The following is a 21772-nucleotide window of genomic DNA, read 5'->3' as shown; positions in this document are numbered from 1 at the left end:
TTGGCCTAAAATATTTATCTAACCTTTAAAATTTATTACCTACAAAAAATAATTTTAGTGTAAAAGTGGCTTACACATTTAGATGAATTGCTTTTTTCAGCAAGAAAAACTTAGGAGGTAGGTGGATAAATGAAAAATATTTTTCCTATATAAATGTAATTTATTTTATTAAAAATTACATCAATGAAGCAGACTACTCTCCTCCTTATTCCAGGCTTGAGACTGGCGCTAGGAGTTTGCCCAGCGGCGGAGTTACGAGGCGTCCATTGCCTACGATCGCATTGTAATATGCGGGTGCAACACAGCACACCATTCACCTGAAAAAAAAACAAAATTAAAAAACTGAAAAAAACTTCGTTCATTGGATAGAAAATCTACTAGGTATAGGTAGGAAAAGGAGTCACTTTATATAATGACTTATACAAAAAAAAAAACAAAGTCGGTTTAGTTACAATATTCACAACAGCTCCCAAACGTACTGTGGTGTGGCGTTACTTTAAAGGGCTAGCAAAACGCCACGATCGACTGGCCCATACTTTCAACATGAAAAAAAAATTCTATTCATAGTTTCAACATTTTTTCATTTTTTCAACATAGTTTCAACAAACGAAAATAAACTAATTTACCCTCTTTCAAAATTAATACTCCACAGCTCCGGCCCATACGCAATGTCAATAAAAATTTACAACAACCTTCCAGACCGTATACGTAATGAGGCGAAAGATATTGCTTTCAAAAAGAAATTAAGGGACTTTCTGGTCGAAAAGTGCTATTACACGGTGAATGACTACTTGAATGACAAATAAAAACAAAAAATAAAATCGGTCTCCCTATCACTCACTCGACAAAAGGCTACGCCCAAACTGGGTATCCATAACTTGCATTATGTAATAAAATGTAACTTGTAATTATTATTATTATATTGTATAATGTAATGTATGGTATTGCTTGATATTAAATAAATAAATAAATAAATAAATAAACATGAAAAAAAAAGGTCTTTAAACTAGTTACGCAACTGCAAACGTTTGACTGGATCTAGTTAAAGGCATAGAGGAATCTAGTTTAAATAGCACTTGGGCTACTTGCAATCAGATGTTTAATCCCTATTAAATCTGATTAAATCAAAGATTTTAGAGTCCTATAGTAGTATTATTTTAGGTACGGAGTACCTAAAATAACACTATTAAATCGATGGAATTTACGAAGGTGTAATTGCGGTAATAAATAAATATTTAAAGCTTAACTTAATTATAAAATAAATAATTATAGTATTAAGAATATCGTATTATAAATACCTTGAAAATTCCATTAAGGCTGGATATATTATATTTTTCTTAATTAGAAAAATAGGAGTCATCTGATTCATCGGATGGAGATATATTTTCTTTTTTCGCTGATTTCCTCTTTTTATTTTGTTGGCGTGTTCGGAACATTTTACTTTCGTCCGCGCATTTCGTTGTTATGCTTGTTCTGAAATTAGGAGAATATAAAAGTTTTTTTAATATTACATTTTGATAAAATATAAATCAATTGCTGATTTGCTGGTATCACGTTGCTGGTGCCAGGACTGGCTATTTCTAAAGGATTAAATAACGCAAATTGAATTGGCCATTGTCTATAGCCAAACATTCAGACCTACACCAATTTAGGAAACCAAATTCCCGAATCTTTGCGTATTATTATATATTCTTTACAATTATTGTGTGCAAAAAAGGAAGTCAAAAGCAAGTTCACCACTATCTCCTGATATTCATGTATTTACTCCTGTCTAAGAGAAATCGTCAGATGTTCTTCATTTTAGGAAAGCTGAAAGTTTTCCTGCCCATAGGTCCAATCCAATCCAACCATAGGTAAATAAATGCAACTATGAAGTTTGCATCCTAATGCACTTGCCAGGTTTCAATATTTCAATCACTTATTATGGGTTCATTACGGGTCAAAGAGTTTTTTAGTCATTTTTCTAGTTTAGCTTTATAATAATCTTTCGCCGGAGCCCCTGTGATACTTCAATAGCGCAAACGCTTATTGGAGAAGAGCGGTGGAATCTTCTAAACACTCTTCTATTGTGACCAGACTTCTGGCCGTGTAATGGGGCATTAAACATAGGTCGATTATGAAGAAAAGTAAATTATAATACGTATTCTCACCGAACAACATTTTCAGGGACACGACATCTTTCAACAACAGTTTGAACGATATCGTTCACGAGCGCTGGATCAAGCTTCTTTTTGGCTGGTTTGTCGGGAAAGGCTGGGGATGGCTTTCCTGTCAACGAGTGAGTTGCGAGGACCCTGTGGAGTGGTTATTTTTAATTTTATGTTCTTCAAATGCCATAGGGTGACAGGGTGATTAATGATATAGGGTACATTTTATCCCGAATTATCATTGTGAACAAAATTAAGGTAAATAGATACCTAGTTACTGCGTTATTCATGTAATTTGGTATAGGGTGACAGGGTGATTAATGCCTTAATTACACTTACGTTCGTGAAAATACTGCAGTCAATAGTTTTCGAGTGGCATTCGTGTAAGATGTCCAATCCATATTCTTCATCAGCCTCGCTGGTACTTCGGCGTTTCCGTCTCCAATAGGCACCTGATAATATTGAAAAACGGGATGTAATCTAAAGACTAAAGAGCAAATGAAATTGAAATTTTGATTACTTGTGGAATTAGAAGAATTTGAGTTAAGGTTATGACTTACCAAGTCATTATTAATCTTGACGTTAGTCTTGGGTTTTAAAGCTCTTTTGTAATCTCTACAAGCTTTCACGTCACGTTCAAGAGAATCCTCGCGTTCTTTGTAACTTGAATCGTAGCCTCCAATTGAACTCTGAAAATTAAACAGAAATTAAAAAAGCGGAACACGTAAATCAGCATAATTTTATTTCATTCGTTACGGGTTACCACATCCTGGTATTAAACCGTATACTAAACCGTAAACCTAATAAACTAACGATGTAGGTACCTAGAAAATACGTGGTTTTATCATTCGATGGCTCGAAAATAAATTGTCGGAGAAAAAAAAAATCTTCAAAAAAAGTTCAATTTACAAATATTATCGAATTTTTATTAGGTTGGATACATCTAATAGTATATTTTTTTAAGTAATTTTAGTACTTTTTTTAATATATGATGCTGTGTTACAATAGCTCGTCACATCATTAATTATTTATCTTTATTAATTTATAAAGTGGAATTTGAATAGGCTTCGAAACTACTGAACCTATATTTTGAAAAATTCTTACACTATCCCCGGGTTATATTTTATCCCTGTATTCCTACGGGAACGGGAAATAAGCGGGTAAAACCGCTTGGAGTCTGCTGTTATAAATATTTAACCAAGTTGTTTGTGATACAAGGCGTGTAATATTATGTTTAAGTATAATAAGACGATTACGAACACTAAAAAAAATCTGTTATTAATTTCGTAAGTATAAATAAATGAAAAATCAAATAAGAAAAAATATTATTAACTAATAAATGAATATAAATCTTCTCATTTACCAAATCAGTAGTCATAGTCACATTTCTCTTCCGTTTATGTGATTTCCGCTTGTTCTTAGCATCTGAATACTCTTCACTTGAAACATCTGACGTTTGTTCGTAAGAGGTTTGTTCGAAAGCTGGAGATAGTGTTTCAGGATTTTTTGTTTTCAATTGATTTTCTAATTTTTCTATTTTCTTACAGAGTTGTTGTATAATGGTCTCCATTTTTTCAATTTCTGGTAAGTACAAGTCAAAATCAGTCTGAGTGCCTTGATCACAGAATTGTTTCTTTGGTATGTATTTTCTTTCTTTGGTCGATTCTTTTGAATGTTTCGGTAGATATTTGGCTTTTGGTGTACTGGTATGAGGAGGATGCGTCGTCACCTACACGTATATAAAATATTAATATGATTAATATTTATCTATTACTGCAACTGCAAGTATACTCGCAATATATTTATGATTATATTTTATAAATAAATCAAGTTCAATGCGTATTTGCCGCACTCGTTACTATAATAACAACTGTATTTAGATCCCCTTCCCCAAAAATACTTATATAAAAAGGTTAAATAGATCCGGAGAGGTAAACCCTCCTTGACGCACTCCGATCACCATTTTTCTAGTCTAGTTATTAGATAGTGCGTCATCCCATTTCCCCGTTAGTTTGGTTTTAATCGTTCAGTATTCTGCTAAACAATGCTTTGTTAACATAATTATATCAATAATCTTAGTTAAGTTATGTAAGTACCAGTACATTTTCTCACCTTGGTTCCAATAAGACTATTTAATATTTTTGCAATCGCCGACGTTGAGGATTCCATATTTTCTATACCACGCGGACGTCTGTCTGCTAGAAATATAATTGAAAACATAATTCATAAGTTTAAATTACACCATAAGGCTAAATTACATGAGGAGAGTAACATAGAGTGAAATTAAAATGTTTTAAAGATTACATTAAAATATAAAAGGGCTAAGGCCGTCTTTTAAGTAAATACCTGTGCCAGAAGGCCTCAAGGTGACTTTGGCAACAAGTTTATCCCTAAAGGGTCATTGTCTAGAAATAAACTGTGGCTCGTAACTGACAAACTCTCCTAGTCTTAAGTATTTAGAATAACTCTGCACTTGATAATAAGATCATGAATAATAATAATTCTGGATGGCCCTGAAATTTTAAAATACATGCGGCAAAGCGTCAATCATCATTGTATTTTCATTAACATCTGAAATGATACGCTACCTACTTAAAGTTACGAAGTCTTAACATTAGCAGCACACAGTTTCACGCGAACGAAGTCGTTGGCGTCCGCTAGTAATAAATAAATAAATACGAAAGAGATAGATCCGCCGCTATTGGTTGACACTATGTCATTGTATTCACAATAAAGGTATGTCGAGGCGCGCATCTTCTAATTCAATAAAATAAATTGAACTGTATTTGTGAACTTACCTTGAACAAAATGGTTTTCGCGTTGATCGCATTGGAGATCCAATAAAGCATGCGCGGCGTCCAAGTCAGATTTCACAGCGAAGGTGGTCATTTTAGCTACAAGTGAGATATGAGGATATTATTAATCACAGATTCATTGTCCGTTAAAGGAAGGTTTTCAAGTTAAACATCAATATTGCATGACAATCGATCCTCGTCTGTTAGATACTGTCGTCGGTAACTATTCCAATCGATTAATATTATAATATAATATTATGATACACATTCATAACGGGAAACGAAAAGAAGGTAAAATATGAGTCGTATTTTTTGAAACCGCCAAAAATATTTTTAAAATAAATAAAATAAAAAACAAAGAAAAACTTCACTAATTTCACCGCCTTTTCTTGACAGCTTAGATATACGCAACAAGAAATGTTTTCAAAGAGATCTTCATAAACCAATTAAAAATAATCTATGTACTGCAAACAAGCTGTATTTGTATCTTTGTATTTTCATAAGTTACGATTTGGTTTTAATGGGTTTTCTTTAGTTATATGCATATATATCCTAAAGATTTGATTGATTCTGAATCTTTGGTTTAATATTTCTATCATACACAAAATGTTTAAATAAAATTGCTCATCTGAAGATATATTTTTTTAAATTAGAAATTACTATCTAGGTACATACGAGAACCAAGGAAAAGTAAAAATACCACGTGTTTTCAATTGTTGCGCAGGTATAAAATTTTAAATAGGGTTCACTAATACACTTCGGTGCAGTGCACTAGCTCGGTGCAGATCGGGTAATATTCCTTTTGTATTCCAGTAAGCTCCAATGACCATGTATCCATTGTTTGTGTATCCTATTGGATCCCGTTAACCACTGTGTGTTTTAACACCTACTTAGGTACCTGAGCTTTTTCCTAATATAAGTAGCAATAATTTAAAAATATTATATTAACCCATAGTAACAATGTACGTAATATTTATATTCTGTAAACTCGTATAAGATATATGTTTTGTTTGGTATGTGACATGAGTATCCCCCTCTGGAGACATATTGTTGTTAAAACTGGACTATTACAAATCCAGAAATTAATTAATAAAAATAAAATTTGTGGTTTGAAAACAGTGATTTCTCAAGTGCTCATAACTACATATTTACACTACATATACGGAACACGAAGCTTTGGAACGGCTGAGCCGATATGTATTGGACTTTCACAGGAAAAAAGAAAAACCCTTGGTATCCGCGGGATTTGTAAGAAAATATTTTTACGCCGCGAGAGTCCGAAGGCGATGGTTTCTAAAAAACTCATGACGTCTTGATAAATTCAAATAATTTTAGCCATTTTTTCAATTTCATTACCATACACTAGAGAAAAATCTGACGATTATTTAAACTCTGAAATAAATCAAAATGATCTTAATTTTCTTTAAGTAGGTAACTATATTATATTTGCCATGGTTGTCGCGATAAAAAAACTTCGTGGTGAAATTTATTTTACTTAAACGTAAAACTTATTTTAGAATAATCAGTTTAAACAAGATAAATTGTAATATGTGCGCCGATATACATAATCAGAATTAAATACACATAACTTGTATATCTTACTTACTTGAAAATATAATTATTATAACACACTTTATGAACTGTGTACAAAATATTCCCAAATAGGGAACTAAATGGAAATAAATGGGAACTTGAAGCAACTCCACCAATAACTGAAACTGCACTGAACGTATTTGCGAGGGGGTTGGCGAAGTGAATTTGTGGCGGGGTTGGTCAAAACCATCTCCTATTGTTTCCTTATCAGGTAAACAAATTGTTCTTAGGGCTCTGAATGTGTCAGTATTGTCTTGTTCAATGAAAGTTAAGCTTACCTGGAAATTATATTCAGAAAATAATGTTTATTGTCCCAATTAGGCTGTTTTCAAGTTACATTCTTATAGGGATTATAATAGTAACGGCTGAAATTATATGGAACTTAGTCTAGGATTTAAAATATTGCAGTTAATAGTTATCCGATATTATATATTGTGTTTTATCCGACATCAAATAAAGGAGGTTCTGTATTGATTGTACGAGTAGGTTGTATGTAATTATGTAAAAGTAAAACCTTTATTTTTAGCGGACGCCCTCAACTTCGTTCGCGTAAAATCTGTTTTTTTAGACCGTGGATTGTTCCAGGAGAAAAGTGGTCTATGTTCTGCTCCAAGGTGCATTTTATCTCTATTCCAAATTTCGTAAAAAAGGTAACAAACTGACAGACTTACTTTAGCATTTATAATATTAGTATAGATTCAAAAGATAATTTCGTACTTTTGAATCAAATACCGAATTTCAAAATATGGTCATATGTGAGATGAAATTCTACCTAGTAGCTAATATCTGTATATACTAATGGCATATAGGAAATCAATTATTAAAAAAATATAAATATATATGGGCATATCTTATCATTTTTTAATTTCTAATTTCTGTCTTGATATAGAATAGTCTAACAGGCGGGGATGAATCCTCGATACACTTGGTTCGTCCAATCGTGGAGCCATAGGAGCTCTAAAATAATTTATACTTTTGCCTGTCAGTTCAGAATGTATGTCTTCGAAAATAAAATTTATTTGCTGATTGAAACAAAATGAATTGAAATTTTCATCCTAAAAAAACAATAAAAAATAATAATAATATTTAGAAGTACATATTTACCTTTCCGATAAGTTTGAAATCTCCTCCTTTTTAACGATGGTTTATTTGTTATTGCCGCTTCATAGATAAAGTACCTACTCGTGTTCAAATTTTATTGTCGATAATTTTCCAAGGGCTTCTTACAGACAGGCTTTGAAAGGTTTCGAATTTATAAAATATACACTATCTAATCCAAAACATTTAAAAGTATCTATTCTAACTGGACACCTTTACAGACATGACATTCAAAATCAATCTGTGCAATTTACCGGAAAATTTTACTTAGTTTTAGAACTACCCGCCATTTCAAACTATTTAGTTGACGTACAAATTACAGATGCGTTCATAATTAATGAACGTTAGTTTAAGCACTTATAAAATAAATAGCATCGTTAGCATTTATCATCTATTGTTTCTCTTTGTACGCGCTACAATTTTATTAAAGGTCTCATACATTTTTTACCTATCGATGATAGCTGTTGAGATATAGATAAAAAAAGTCATAATTATCTCAGATTTTCATTTCTTTTAAATTTTTTACCAAAGTTCATTGATTAAATATAATCAAAACATGAAAAATTCTATCAAAAATGCTATTTATTTATTACTCAAATTTCGAAAACTATTTTCAATTTAAAAGTAGCCTAAAGTGCGTTGAAGTCTTTTACATAGAATAAAATTAAGTAATGAGAAATATTTCGTTTAAAAAACTTAAAATTGCAATTGCATAGGCCCAATGGTGTTCTATTTATTCAAATAAGTAAGGCTTATTTTAGTGAACAGTGTATTCTCATACAAACACTTCTTTAAGCAATTCTAGATACTAGCAAAGTAAAAAACATAGGAAGTAACTATGCAATAAGTTCTTACTTTTTTCCTTCTCAAATGACAAGAGGGTAAGATTTTTTTGCAAAAAGAATCGTTTCAACAATTCAAATGCAGCTGCAGTTACGATCTCAACGATTTTACTTACATACTTGATGGTACGAGTCTTTATTTTTCGTTATTTCGAGTTCTTAGTATCTAAAATAAGTAATCTCCTTTGGAGATAAGAATTAAAGACGATGCGACTATAGGTACTAAGTAGGTAAGTGATAACCGGGGGTGTAATTTTGAAGTAACGAATTCTATTGTCTAACGTTACTTAGGGGACGTCGGTATTGGGGTATTGCAAGTCCCTGTATCTATTGTAGTTTATTTTTCTACCTGCGTGTACCCGAGTAGGTACATCAAATAGAACAGTTCAGTTAGTTATTACACACGACCGGGATAGGATAGTTAAAATATTTAGTTGAAAAATAGTTTTTTGTGATGGATCAAAGGTTGTGGCTCCTTGTGGAATGGGTTGATGAACAGAATGTATTCTCTAACTACGGTGTGGTCAATACTAATGCACTGATCAACTATGAACCTGATTTGCATACGGGAAAGGTGGTGTTTATTCGTGACAAACATAATAATGGAGCAAGGAAAGGGCAGATTCTTAGAGTTTCTGGTAAGTGATAAGAATTTCTTTTTTGTTTTCTCTCATGTATCAAGTTAATATAATTCCCGCCTATTCGCAATTTTATGCCGCGGGAACATTTTCCCTGGTATGTTGTACAAAAGTAGCAGTGGCGAAGAATTAAAACAAACCGATTCCCGCCGGGTTAACTTTTAAATATCCGTATATATTCATTGTTGTAATTAATATGTATATATGAGACACCGGAGTTAGTAGTTAGAGAGTATCACGCTGTACGAATTTCCTTTTTTTTGGAACGGCTTACCTCCACCTAAATTCCATCCATTGCCACTGCTCAGAATGAAATTTTTGTAAAAGCAGGAATTGAAAAGTATCTATCAAATACGAGTAGGTAAGGTACTTGGACTTTCATCATGTGAAGTATTGAGCCAAAAGCCAAATATAAAATTTTCCATTTTCTTAATAGATATAAGAAAATTTAAAAGTTGCCTATTTCTTTGAAATACGGGGATAATATATAGCCTATAGCCTTCCTCGATAAATGAATTGAAAATTCCACTGAAAGAATTTTTCAAATCGGAGCTGCAGTTCCTGATATTAGCGCATTCAATCAAACAAACAAACTCTTCAGCTTTATAATATTAGTATAGATTCATGGATTTTTACAGATAACAAACATTACGTGAAAGAACTAAAACTGATGTTGGAGAGACAGGACAACCAAGTAAAGAACGTGCTATCATTATGTATGAACACTATAAAGGAAATGAAAACTGGATCTGTGGTAAGTGACTTCCATATCATTCTAAACTAGAACCAGCTGCACACACCACCAATGCATTACAAGATCGCTATCCTGAAAAAAACTAAATGTTTTTCACAACCGCCCGCCAAACCGCATTAAAGCAGCGTTGTGGGTCGAAGCTCTATATCCACTAGGCCGATTGGAATGAAATTTTATTTTTGTATGTTTGACGTTGAGTCAATGTCTGGATCTTTTGAAAATACAATTGAATCGGATGGGGTTGTGATCGCGTATTCATGAAAATACAGATTTCTCAAGATAGGACAGTAGTACATCTGTTGAGTCTGCTAACTCTGCCATTTTCAACCCCCGACGCAAAAGAGGCGTGTTTGTTTGTCAGTCTGTCTGTAGCACCATAGCTCCCGGACGGATGAAGCAATTTCAATTTAGTTTTTTTTTAGTATTAAAGTTAACTTACTGGCGAGTGTTCTTAGACATGATTGATAAAGATTGGTTAAGCCGTTTAAAAATTGTGGGGGGTGAAAGTGGGAAAGAATAACCGAATGTCTGCAAATATACTCGAGTGAGGTCTCAAATGAAAGCGCACAGAAGGAGAATATTCATGACTTGATCGAGAGTGTAATTAATAATTTAATGACATTTTCTTTTCAAATTTTTCAATTTTATTTTATTTATTTATTTTAAAATACAATGCTTGGTAGCCGGAATATAACCCAGTGGCGAGCATACGGTGATTAACTATGCACTATAAGTAAACATTGGAAAACTCCTTGTCCAACTACGTATTCTGTGTTCCAACATATGTTTGTACTAGCTGACGCCCGCGACTTCGTCCACGTGGAGTTTAGTTTTTCACAAATCCCTCGGGAACCATGGATTTTTCCGGGATAAAAAGTAGTCTATGTGTTAATCCAGGCTATAATATTTCATCTAATTTGGTTCAGTAGTTGAGGCGTGAAAGAGTAACAAACCTTCATATCATCAAAATCATTAGTTTTCGCAAATCTCGGGAAACCATGGATATTTTCGGGATAAAAAGTAGCCTATGTGTTAATCCAGAGTAAAATCTATTTCCATTCCAAATTTCCGCTAAATCGCTTCAGTAGTAGCGGCGTTATAGAGTAACAAACATCCAAACATCCATACAAACTTTCGCGTTTATAATATTAGTAGGATTGCCACTGCATGTACCTACATAACAATCTAAGATAATTGAATTTATCGTTGACACATTAGCATGGTACAATCGATTGCATGACCGCAGTTAGCCATTGATGTGTCGCGGCATGTTACCAGCAATTATCTTATCAGAGATATCGATGACTAATCTGAACGGGAATGAGATCATGTTCACAGAACTTGTCCAACTTCCATTAAAAAATAACAAATAGGCACATACATCAAACAAACTATAGCCGTCGTCACGAATTGAGAGTAGTTCTACCTACTAGAAGGTCTTTATTACCTACGAATGTCTCAATAGGCTTACCGAGAAATGGTAATTGCAAAAAGTTAAATCTTTACGGCCGGCACATTATTTTATTACCCCACAGGGCATAAATATATTTTAAACAACCTTTGGTTTTTTCCAAGAAACCCTAGAGCCTTGAGATTGCCCTATACCTCCGATTCCAGAGGGTATGGGTTTGAATCCGGGGCATGTACCTCCAACTTTTCAGTTATGAGCATTTTAAGATATTAAACATCACGTGTCACAAACGGTGAAGGAAAAACATTGTCCACCTGTAACAATTAATTTAAAATTGGCCTCGTGAGTTCTCTTTAATTGTCCTAATTTATGGCCAATTTTCAGCTCTGTACCATACGTAAAATTTGTCCCCGAATTTGTATGAAGACTAGGTTTCTCCTTTTATGTGTGTAGTGTAGGTATATACCTATTTGACTTTGTGTCAATGTCTGGATCTTTTGAAAATACAATTGAACCGGATAGGGTCGTAATCACGTATTCATTAAAAAAAAACAGATTTTCCTGAGGACAGACAGAGGAAAATTTTCTTAATTCTCTGCGTCTGCCAGTCTGCCAATCTGCATTGAGCAGCGTGGTGGACTATTTGGCTTAACCCCTGTCATTGTAAGAGGAAAAACTCAGCAGTAAGTCGAATATGGGCTGATGATGATGATAGTTCCTTTACGTCCCCGTCCCATTCGATATAAAACACATTACAGCGGGTAGAGTGGTACTCGTATTTACATAGGTAATTTTATTTGCAGTTGTTTAATCCAAACCAAACGCAATCGCTGTCATGTCCGAGCGGGGTCAATGGCCTGCATCACCAAGCAGCTGAAGCGAGCACCAGCGACAGTGACACCGACCAAGAGGTATGTTTTACCTGGTAATGACACTGAAAGAGGAGGTTAAACTCACGTCCTTATTGTCGGAGTACGTCCGACAACTTCCATGTACATACGAACGAACATACAACACATATGATATTTATGGTCTTAAATCATAAAGTGGATGTATACGTGGGTACCTTTGTATACGTACGTGTATTTTTTATTTAAGTCGCAGCCTTTTTAGGGTAACTACCTTTTTGGGCCAGTGATTGAGCCCGTGTGGCATAGGAAACGAAGTTCTGGATTCAAGTCCCCCAGGGCTTGTATGTATTGTTGTATTGAGCTTTTAACTCTTCCTGGTGAAGAGCCACACAACACCCCTGCAGGATTACCCAATAAGAATCTAGAAGTCTTTAGTTTGGTATACAATAAAAACTACCTTTTTTTTGTTTGTTTCAGGTGAACTCTGAACTTAACATGACAAAAGCGACACTGAGATACAACAATTTCCAACCAAGACGTAGCGAAACTAGCGCTAGTGGACAAATCAATAGGCTACTCGACAATACAATGTTTAACAATCGTAGACTCATAGTAAGCAGTACTCCTTTGCCCGAAAAACTAACGCCTCCCGTTCATAAGAAGCTGCTATATGACCAAAGTACCCAGACCGATCCACTAAGCGATACGTCTATGGAGAAAATTGAGCAGCTCGAGTCAGTTTTGCATCGTCTATACACGCAGTTCATTACTCTAGTTTCTGACCTGCATATCAGTGAAGACCAATCGCTGGCTTTGGAAAAAATGTCAGTAAGGTCTGACCATAACACTGATGATGTAAGAGATGAATCTGCTACTGAAAGACAGAACACGCCAAGCGTCGACCTTGATACGGATAGTAAGAGAAGTTGTAAAGGTCTACAAGTTAGAAGAGCCTCAGCGCAGACAACTAATGTCGGATTGCACACTGTTGAAACTATGGATGATATGGTGAGTTGCCTAAGTCGTGTTGGTCGAGTGGTTAACGTGTTACTTTTCATCTGATCATCAGTCCTGGATTAGCCTATAATCTTTTTAAGTTCTTGGGGCATCCCGTCTAGGGGCGCATTAAAGATGACCGAGAGACAAAAAAAAACCAGCACACGAAAGTTAAAGCAATTTGAAAATACGCGCTTTTTAAATTGGCGTTAACGTTCGGGTCGTTCGGGATCTTCTTCTTTTAGGGCATCCAGTTACCTCAATCTGTCCGACTCCGACTCCTACTCCGACTGTTGATCATGAGGGACTGAGTACATAGCTGAAAGTAAGACTAGGTGTTAGATTTTTCTTTATTCTAGACATTTTCAATAGCAGCCTTTATTTGGAAAGTAGGTAGGTGGCCTTCCGAGAGTACGTCAAGCCATGCTTCCTGGGCCTGTAGCCATGTGGCACGTCGATTGTCATTTGTACAATCGCAAACGGTACGAAAATTAAAATATATATGTGAATTACATTCGTTTACAACTAAGAGTTTAATTTCAGGTATCACTTGGAAGCGGTAATGTTACTGTTCCAGCCAGATTAATGACAGAAATCGATTGGACTTCTTACACTTCTGCAACTAGGCAATTGCTACAAGCGGTTTTTCCAAGGAAGTACGTATCTTACTTACTACTGAGTCCTATAACTATACCTACCTAATACCTATAACTTACCTTAACCAAATAAAAGAGTAATTAGAGTTCATCATTAGCAGCCTATTTAAATGGCCTACGAGTACCTACTACATGACCAACCTCAATTCTTATTGAGTATAATTGATTTAATAGTGACCGGAACCGTTAGCTTATCGTGCTCTCCGAGGCATTGGCTGAAGACCACCGACGTCCCAACTCTGGGCTGATAATTTTTACCTTAAATTTCTTGGAAGGAAGTCAATATTTCATAGCTCGGACCAAAGACCTCGATGATCTAAAGGCACATAGGCTGACCACTAAACCTACAAGGTGTTCAGGCTAGTAAGCATATTTAAACCTAATTTATATTAATATGAGTATAATCAATTTCAGAATATTAGCAACACACTCACTAACTGGAAAGCAGTCGCCGGCTTTCAAAAACAAACCACCGAAGAAACTTCTGGAACCGCAGCTGGTAGATGACATCGTGTGTACAGTCTCGAATAGATGCGGCGTAGCCAAACGAATTGTAAGGTAGGACACAAGCATAGAGCTGCATAATTATTATTTTTACGCCATGGATGTATGGATGATATACCTAAGTAGCAGTGGCGAAGGTTGGAATTTTGTCGAAGGTAACACAATGAAAAGGAAATTCATACCGCGTGATATGTTTTCTCATATATCTATGCTCAGTAGAGAATATACTGTGACGATAATCTTGTAACTAGACTATGTTAGCCTTGAATAATTATCTATTTATCTTTGTCTCTATATTACACAGATACAGGAAGATAAAGACGAGTTCGAAACTATGATGAGTTTCATTATAAAATGACTTTGACTTAAGTATTCATTTTATTTTTATAGCAAAAACATCGTTATAGAATACGACATAAAATAACATGTATTTTGTAGAGACAAATCTTTGAGAAAAGAATGAATTGAGGAGAGGGCAAGTTTTTAAATCTGCCTGCTATCCACTGGTGGTAGTAATTTCAAATAGTGGAACTGACGTTTCAAACGCGGTTTAATACTAAAGCCGGCCTATTTCATTTAAACGAGAATTTGAATTCTTAACAAATTTCTTAACAAAGTGATTCTACTGTTTTTCTCCGAGCTTAAGGTTTTGTCTGTGTGCCTGACTTATCTTTGAAATTTATTTGGCTAAATAAGTAATTAATTTAATTTTAGTTTTCTAATATAATGCTTTTTTTAATTTTCAGATCCTGTATAACAACAAAATGCACTGACGAAGCGAAGCTATACCGTAATCGGCAGAATTTCAAAAAGATAAAGGATGGACAGAATCGGGAGAACATCTCGCCTTCGCCTGCCTCTTCTATTGAATCATCTAACCCTAGAGATTAGATTACATTACTTAATTATTGTCTTTATACGATTTACAAAACTCACAAAAATAAATTTTTACTTCAATTTTAATTGAGTTTAATTAAGCTCTTTCCCTTTCCCTCTTTGGTTTTATGTTTCTTCAAAGAATCGTCAACAGCAGAAAATAGAGCTTTTTAGAGAAAGGTGTGACATCGAAACATATTGGATAGTGGTTTACCTAGATTTACCTAAAAGCGTCGCTTAGCAACCTAACAAACATGTTTCTACTTTGTTGAAGCTCTTTCAGTCAATGTTCTCTGTGCCTTTAGTTTTACAAACAGGCGTGCCTGAAATGAGTTCGTTTGTTTTACTTGCTCGCCTTAACCACCAAACTGATTTTAAAAAGTGTTTCACCAGTAGAAATTTTGTTTATCAGAGTGTAATCTATGTTAGATAAATTTTATATCCGCATTGCTACGGGCAGAGGATCTATTCGAGAGAAACCACAAGGGGTCCGCCAGTAGCAAACCTGACGTAAGATAATTTTATTTGTTGAATTTTAAGGCAGTTCATTTAATTTTGGAACGAACGAAAAAGGCCCCCGATCTCAAAAGACCCCCGACCCCAAAAGACCTCCCCCAAACCCAAAAGACCCCCAACCCCAAAAGACCCACACCCTCGATCCTTTGAACGAAGTCCCTTTTGATGAATGTTCAAAGATTTGATGGGATGGGATGGGATGCGATATCGATAGCGATAACGATATCTATAGCGATGTAGCTATAGCGTACTTGGTTCCATCCGGGTGTCCCTTGACACCTCTCAAGTTTTTTAAATAATTTGCCACTGTATTGTGTATTCTGTGCTATCGTTTCTTTTCGGACAGATACTTTTTCAAACAGAGATGGATCTTCTTACCTCTACCCTCCATAAATAAACCAATAAAAAAAAGTAACCAATATAAAATCAAAGAGGATTTAATCACTAATGTGGTCGGCGGTTGTGTAGTATATATAAAGTATAGTGCGATTCATCTGAATACGCGCAAGTTAAGTTATCGGATAGCCAAAATCAGAACAAATCAAGTTCTACCGTCTTGTTGTCTAGATCTCTAGTATATCTAGGGCAAGGAACATATTTCTCTAGGGTAAAAGAAACCAGTTAAGATGACAACATCAATGATCGAGTACCTACAATTTAGTACGATCGAGTACAGTGGCGCGCAGACTTCTCTTGCACGCACTCTTATTTTACTTCTGATTAAAAAAATACCTTTTTCCATTAAATAAAATCATCATTATTAAACCGTAAACCTTCTATGTATCTAAGCCGTAAACTATATCACACTGGCAGAGCCAAATATGTTCCTTGGGCAGAGCTGTCGCCACGGTCTATAATCATCCTACTCTATGGCCATGGTATCTTGTTCTTGAATAACCGCTAGAACGCATAGTCGTAAACACAGTTTGTAAAAAAAAATAAGACTGCGTGACGTATTTTTGACAGTGACGAGTGACAGTGACATCTAAGCAAAAGCATTGTTTTGTTTTGAGGTTATTTTTATTTATTGAAAGACCCTGTTCAACGTAAAAATAAATTTAATTTCTATCGTTGTTAGTAACTTTTATACTATCATATCAGTGCACTAATTTCTCAATGATGGAAGATAGTGAAGAAACAGATTTTGTAGCATCCGAACACGACCGTCTCGTTAGTGCAATAACCAAACTTGATAAAACTCAGCACATTACCGAGCCCACTAGAAACGAACCTACTAATCAAAATTCCGAATTCAATTTAATCAAACGGTCAAGTAAACTAAAACTAGGTAATGTTGTCAAAGTTCTGGAAGACACTGCACACAGCGTGAAAATCGGTAAAAAGCTAAAGAAAACTCGAGAAGCTAAGGTCTTACCGAAGCCGCTAGAAAAACCTCAGGCTGAACGTATAAAAAGGGCGACTGGTTACGAAGACACAAAAAAGAAAGTAGGCAGGTGGGATCCCGTTGTCGCTAGAAACAGAACTGTAGATTTTGTTTCCTACCCTTTAGGCCATGTTTCAAAAAAATCTAAAATTCAACCGACAAAAGAATTCCTCTCGAAACTCACTCTTAAATCTTCCTTGGAAAAAGAATTAGATGAGATTGATCCTCCCCCGGAATCAAAAGAGGTAGAAGAAGAAGAACAAGTATATCCCATGAGCTATGAAGAGATGTTGGAGCATAGGCAGAATGCTGCAAAATTGAGAGCTCAACAGTCATACAAAGCTGCTAAAGAAAAGAGGCAAAGTAAAATAAAAAGTAAAAAATATCATCGGTATGTATTATTTTAGAAATTAAATATCATGTATCTCAAACAATGAAGGAAAAACATAGTGAGGAGACCGGCATACCTAAGAATTTTCTTATTTCTCTATGTATCAAAGCCAATCCACATTGAACCAGCTCGGTCAACTATTGTCCTATCCCCTCTTATTCTAAGAGGAGACTTGTGTTACTAACCAGATGTTTTTTACTGTTGCTTAATTAATAGATACACAACTTAACAGCCACAGTGTCCTACAAATTGTGTGGTACATTATCTTGTTCTGACGCTCAGAAATTTTTATTGCCTGGTAATCCAGTTAGTTTAAAGATTCAAATCAAGAATTTTTGTAAATAAAAATAGAGTGTCAGATCAATACTCACTAGAAACTTACTTGATAGTAATTGATTGTAATAATGTTCCACGGATCCTGGGCTATTAAAGATTATGGTGAAAAAAAATACTGGTAAAAATAGCTCAAGGTGCTCACCTACAAGACGAGACTATAAAGACTATTGCAAACATGCCATGCCAAACCTTATACTTCAAACACAAAGGTGTTCATAAAGTAGTTAATAAATTATAAGAGATTATTGCATTTATCTTAAAGAGCAATTTTCTTATTTTCTAATAACCTCAGAAACAGCTCCAATGATTTTCATGAAATTTAGTTTTGTTGTTTTTACTTTTTTGAACAAATACTTAAAAATACCAAGAAAGCTCTGGCATCCAGGTACTTTTACTTAACCTACATAAAATATATTTGTTGATATTTAAAACAATATTTGTTTTTCAGTATCCTCAAAAAAGAAAGGCTAAAACAACAGTTGAAGGAGTTTGAAGAATTGCAAAGTAAAAATCCTGAGGAAGCCTTGAAGAAGTTGGAAGAACTTGAAAAAACTAGAGCTTTGGAGAGGCACACTCTAAGACACAAGAATACAGGAAAGTGGGCTAAAAGCAAATTGGTTCGAGCGAAATATGATAAAGAGGTAATCCAGGGAACAAATTTACTTTTCAACTTTGAACAACTTTCAACAATTTGATTTTTAAAGTATTGTCAATTTATAATTCTTTTATGTTCTATGATTATAGGTACGCCAACAACTAGCAGAACAATTGTCTGTCAGTAGAAGTTTAACACATAAAACACAAGATACACAAAGCACTGATGATGAAGCAGATGATGCAGTAAATATCCCAGATTTAACTCTAGCTCAGGATCCCATGAATCCTTGGATGATGAAGAGTTCAGATAGCAATGTTGACTCAGAATTTAACTTTGGATACAAAAAATTTCTAAAAGATAAAATGTCTAAAATAAAAGAGATTGATTCTGATTCTGAAGAAGAACAATCTGTAAAAACAAACATTGAAGATTTTTCTTCAACAATTGGACATCTTAAGGGCAGTTTGAAAAAATTATGTGATACAAGTAATCCTGAAAATTCATTTAGCGAAGTAACAATGCCTGATGAAACAAAAAGTATTAAAAGAAATCAAATAAAGACCAAAAAGATATTTACAACTTTAGGGGCAACTTCAAATTGGATTGTTGAAGATATAGATGTGGCATCTCAACCAATCTATGGACTTAAAAACCATGGGAAAGCATCAGAGGATATTTCAAATGTTTTTGATAAATTTGAAAACAAAGTTGTTGGCAAAGTAGAGACTAAATTGAAAAAATTACGAAAGCAAATTAAAAAATTAGACAAACAGTCACATAAACCAGATAAAATGGAGAGTAAAAATAATGATGACCAAGATAACCTTGAATACTTAAAGCTTAATAAACAGAATCTGAAGTCTCAAGTTGATGAAGAGTTGTTTGAAACACATAAAGGTATTGGACATGTAAAGGAAACAGCGTCATTGTCAAACATATTAACAACAGTAAATAATCCTTTACAAGGGAATATTGATGTTGACATTGATCCCAACAGATTTATTGAAGTTAAGCCAAAGTATTTAAACACAGCTATTTCAAGTGCACAAAATGATATTGATGATTTAGATGATGATGAACAAGTTGTTCCAAAGGTTGATATTGAGGAAGTTTTTGAAGAAGATGATGTTGTTGATAGCTTCAGACAAGAGAAAGAAGATGAGAAGAACCAAGATATATCTAAAGATATTGATCTTACCTTGCCAGGATGGGGTAGCTGGGGTGGCAAAGGAGTGAAGGCAACAAAGCGCAAAAGAAACAGGTTTATTGGTAAACCAATACCTAAAATGCCTAGGCGTGATGATAATAAAGGCGATATAATAATAAATGAGTTCAAAAACTCTCAACTTGATGCACATAAAGTTTCAAATTTGCCATTTCCTTTCACAAGTGTTAAGGACTTTGAAGCATCAATTAGAACACCTCTTGGTAATACTTTTATACCTGAAACTGCTCATAAGAAACTTATCCGGCCCAATGTCATTACTAAAGCAGGTGCTATAATCCAACCTATGGGCGAAGATGAATTACTGGTTAAGAAGAATCTTAGTTTTAATAATGAATCTGTATTGAAATTTGTGACCAAAAAATAAAATCCTACATATTTGCTTAAAATTATTTTATTTTATTTTCTTAGACCTACACACCAACTCTCACTGGTGGAGATACTAGTATAACCCCATCACCTCTTACAAATAACATAGGGATATTCCTTTTGGTGGATCTGTATACTTCTTCATATGTTTCTTCATCAATTTCAACTGTGGTTATGGTTTCCTCAGCATCACCCAATACCATATTTAAATGTTGATCATAAGCCTGAAATAACATTAGTTTTTAAAGCTCTGAGTTCTGCATTGTGCAACCTTTAGCTACAGCCTTTTTTTGATAGTACTGTTTACCAACAAACAAATTAAAAATGAGGGTATAAATCACTAGTCCTTTCACACCCAATAATAATTATAATTAACTTGATCTTAAATAAATAAAAATAATTTTGATTAATAAGCTTAGAACAATTAGATATTGTTGGTCTAGATGTGATAGCTTGTATGTGCAAACTGAGTAAATTGTTAGTTACGAGGTATCACATCTAGACCGTCAATATGGTTAGTATATTTTATATAACATTTTATAAACAAACCATACATAATTTAAAATAATTAAGTTTTCTACCTTCATTTCTAATTTCATTGTTGGTAAACAGTACTCATCAAGAAGTAATGGATGTGGAAACAACTTCATTTACTGAAGACAAACCAGCAGAATAATAAAAATTTATAACATTCTGGCAGTTTCTGTCATAGTGAGAATACAGTCTGCCATATATTGAATGAAAAAGCTGAGGCCCTATTTCAGGGTTTCGTTTTTAATTATTAAAAACTGTAATTTTGGTATGAAGAAAATTAAAAACACAAGCCTCAGAATTTTATTCTGTGTTGAATGAGGTATCACTTCTAATTATCCTTTTATTCTAATGAGTTTTGGCAGTTTAATGTTTTGTGACTGGTATAATCTTTCCAACAGGATGTAAAACTTTTGTTCAGTAATCTTTATTGAGTGTTCATTGTATCACGATGAGAGGTAATTTGCAGCATCTCTTACAATTTATAATTTTAAAAATGGTTATTATACCCTAAATTGTATTGTGTGATTATAGCAAGTTTCTTTTATAAGGTATATTTAAATGTACCGGATAGTCCTAAAGAATAAAATAAAATGGTAGTTTCCTTACATGTAGTTTCCCACGTAATTCGCGTTCATTTCGCATTTTTACATAAATTCTTTCATCTAGACTAAGCCTGATTAAATCCAAAGGTTCCTTCACTGTCATTACCGCCACCTGGAGAGTAAATACCATTTATAAATATTATTATAATTATATACCTACTTCACCGCTAAATTTTATTAAATAGAAAACAATTCGAATTACAGCATCAGCGTCGTCTGCCATGGTTATAAAATATGTAAAGTAAAGCCAAACAATTAATAGTCAATTATATTTTACTAAATTTCTGATTCAAATTGAAAATTTTGGCAATAACTTCAACAAAAAATTATAATAAATATCTATCGTAAATTCTTAATTAGCCAAAATACCAAACAAACACAATTGACATAAATTTATAACCTAACATAACCATGAATTTGAATTGACAGTAAATGCCAAATGAATAATGACATTGACATAACATTAGTATAATTTGTTTTTAGTCTGGACCATTGGATTATAGGAATACAATTAATGTCTTTGATTTTGTACGCCTTTTTATCGGAGCCTAAGAGATCGTACGGACTACTTTAGTATTTTAGTCGAGTACGAAAAATTTTATGATTTACTGCCCAAAAATCTCTCGTACTCGACTAAAATACTTGAGTAGTCTAAA

At 34.0% G+C, this 21772-nt stretch overlaps 4 protein-coding genes across 7 annotated transcripts; 2 read left to right on the top strand and 2 right to left on the bottom strand.

Annotated features, from left to right (window-relative positions):
• Positions 1-257: 257 nt before the first annotated feature.
• LOC112045247 (early boundary activity protein 1-like) lies at positions 258-7894 on the bottom strand. Of its 2 annotated transcripts, none has more exons than XM_024081359.2 (9): positions 7640-7894; positions 4946-5041; positions 4260-4345; positions 3511-3876; positions 2708-2836; positions 2487-2599; positions 2151-2294; positions 1299-1473; positions 258-317 (listed from the first exon to the last, which is right to left on the bottom strand). In XM_024081359.2, exons 2-8 carry the CDS (start codon positions 5034-5036, stop codon positions 1338-1340), a joined length of 1065 nt encoding a protein of 354 aa, XP_023937127.2. In that variant the 5' UTR covers positions 5037-5041; positions 7640-7894; the 3' UTR covers positions 258-317; positions 1299-1337. The 2 variants fall into 2 exon arrangements, with proteins under 2 accessions (XP_023937127.2, XP_052743237.1); XM_052887277.1 differs by lacking the exon at positions 7640-7894 and adding an exon at positions 6549-6688.
• Positions 7895-8414: 520 nt separating this feature from the next.
• Positions 8415-15248, top strand: LOC112045242 (early boundary activity protein 2-like). Of its 3 annotated transcripts, none has more exons than XM_024081352.2 (7): positions 8415-8601; positions 9752-9867; positions 12082-12189; positions 12607-13137; positions 13669-13781; positions 14196-14339; positions 15032-15248. In XM_024081352.2, the coding sequence occupies exons 2-7, from the start codon at positions 9784-9786 to the stop codon at positions 15174-15176; spliced, it is 1125 nt and encodes a 374-aa protein (XP_023937120.2). In that variant the 5' UTR covers positions 8415-8601; positions 9752-9783; the 3' UTR covers positions 15177-15248. The 3 variants fall into 3 exon arrangements, with proteins under 3 accessions (XP_023937120.2, XP_023937119.2, XP_023937118.2); XM_024081351.2 differs by having other exon boundaries at positions 8583-8705; XM_024081350.2 differs by lacking the exon at positions 8415-8601 and adding an exon at positions 8744-9113.
• Positions 15249-16643: 1395 nt separating this feature from the next.
• LOC112045237 (U3 small nucleolar RNA-associated protein 14 homolog C) lies at positions 16644-20000 on the top strand. Its single transcript, XM_024081343.2, has 3 exons — positions 16644-17452; positions 18237-18429; positions 18533-20000. The coding sequence occupies exons 1-3, from the start codon at positions 16794-16796 to the stop codon at positions 19976-19978; spliced, it is 2298 nt and encodes a 765-aa protein (XP_023937111.2). The 5' UTR covers positions 16644-16793; the 3' UTR covers positions 19979-20000.
• On the bottom strand, positions 19990-21528 carry LOC112045252 (U6 snRNA-associated Sm-like protein LSm3). The gene is made up of 3 exons (XM_024081364.2): positions 21319-21528; positions 21121-21228; positions 19990-20204 (listed from the first exon to the last, which is right to left on the bottom strand). Exons 1-3 carry the CDS (start codon positions 21337-21339, stop codon positions 20025-20027), a joined length of 309 nt encoding a protein of 102 aa, XP_023937132.1. The 5' UTR covers positions 21340-21528; the 3' UTR covers positions 19990-20024.
• Positions 21529-21772: the final 244 nt, after the last annotated feature.

Source organism: Bicyclus anynana, chromosome 19 (genome assembly GCF_947172395.1).
Source record: "Bicyclus anynana chromosome 19, ilBicAnyn1.1, whole genome shotgun sequence".
Taxonomy (NCBI): Eukaryota; Metazoa; Arthropoda; class Insecta; order Lepidoptera; family Nymphalidae; genus Bicyclus; species Bicyclus anynana.
The sequence above is the reverse complement of the archived record's forward strand: the minus strand, read 5'-3'. Positions and strand labels throughout refer to the sequence as shown.

Excerpts from the sequence above, each read along its gene's own strand:
- LOC112045247 (XM_024081359.2), bottom strand. The coding sequence starts at position 5,036 with ATGACCACCTTCGCTGTGAAATCTGACTTGGACGCCGCGCATGCTTTA. Across the intron at positions 3,877-4,259 it reads ATAGTCTTATTGGAACCAAG|GTGACGACGCATCCTCCTCA; the intron begins GTGAGAAAATGT and ends ATATACGTGTAG. Across the intron at positions 2,600-2,707 it reads TCAAGATTAATAATGACTTG|GTGCCTATTGGAGACGGAAA; the intron begins GTAAGTCATAAC and ends CAATATTATCAG.
- LOC112045242 (XM_024081350.2), top strand. The coding sequence starts at position 8,930 with ATGGATCAAAGGTTGTGGCTCCTTGTGGAATGGGTTGATGAACAGAAT. Across the intron at positions 9,868-12,081 it reads AAATGAAAACTGGATCTGTG|TTGTTTAATCCAAACCAAAC; the intron begins GTAAGTGACTTC and ends TTTTATTTGCAG. Across the intron at positions 13,782-14,195 it reads CAAGCGGTTTTTCCAAGGAA|AATATTAGCAACACACTCAC; the intron begins GTACGTATCTTA and ends AATCAATTTCAG.
- LOC112045237 (XM_024081343.2), top strand. The coding sequence starts at position 16,794 with ATGATGGAAGATAGTGAAGAAACAGATTTTGTAGCATCCGAACACGAC. Across the intron at positions 17,453-18,236 it reads AAAAGTAAAAAATATCATCG|TATCCTCAAAAAAGAAAGGC; the intron begins GTATGTATTATT and ends TTTGTTTTTCAG. Across the intron at positions 18,430-18,532 it reads GAGCGAAATATGATAAAGAG|GTACGCCAACAACTAGCAGA; the intron begins GTAATCCAGGGA and ends CTATGATTATAG.
- LOC112045252 (XM_024081364.2), bottom strand. The coding sequence starts at position 21,339 with ATGGCAGACGACGCTGATGCT. Across the intron at positions 21,229-21,318 it reads TGGCAGACGACGCTGATGCT|GTGGCGGTAATGACAGTGAA; the intron begins GTAATTCGAATT and ends TTTACTCTCCAG. Across the intron at positions 20,205-21,120 it reads AATTACGTGGGAAACTACAT|GCTTATGATCAACATTTAAA; the intron begins GTAAGGAAACTA and ends ATGTTATTTCAG.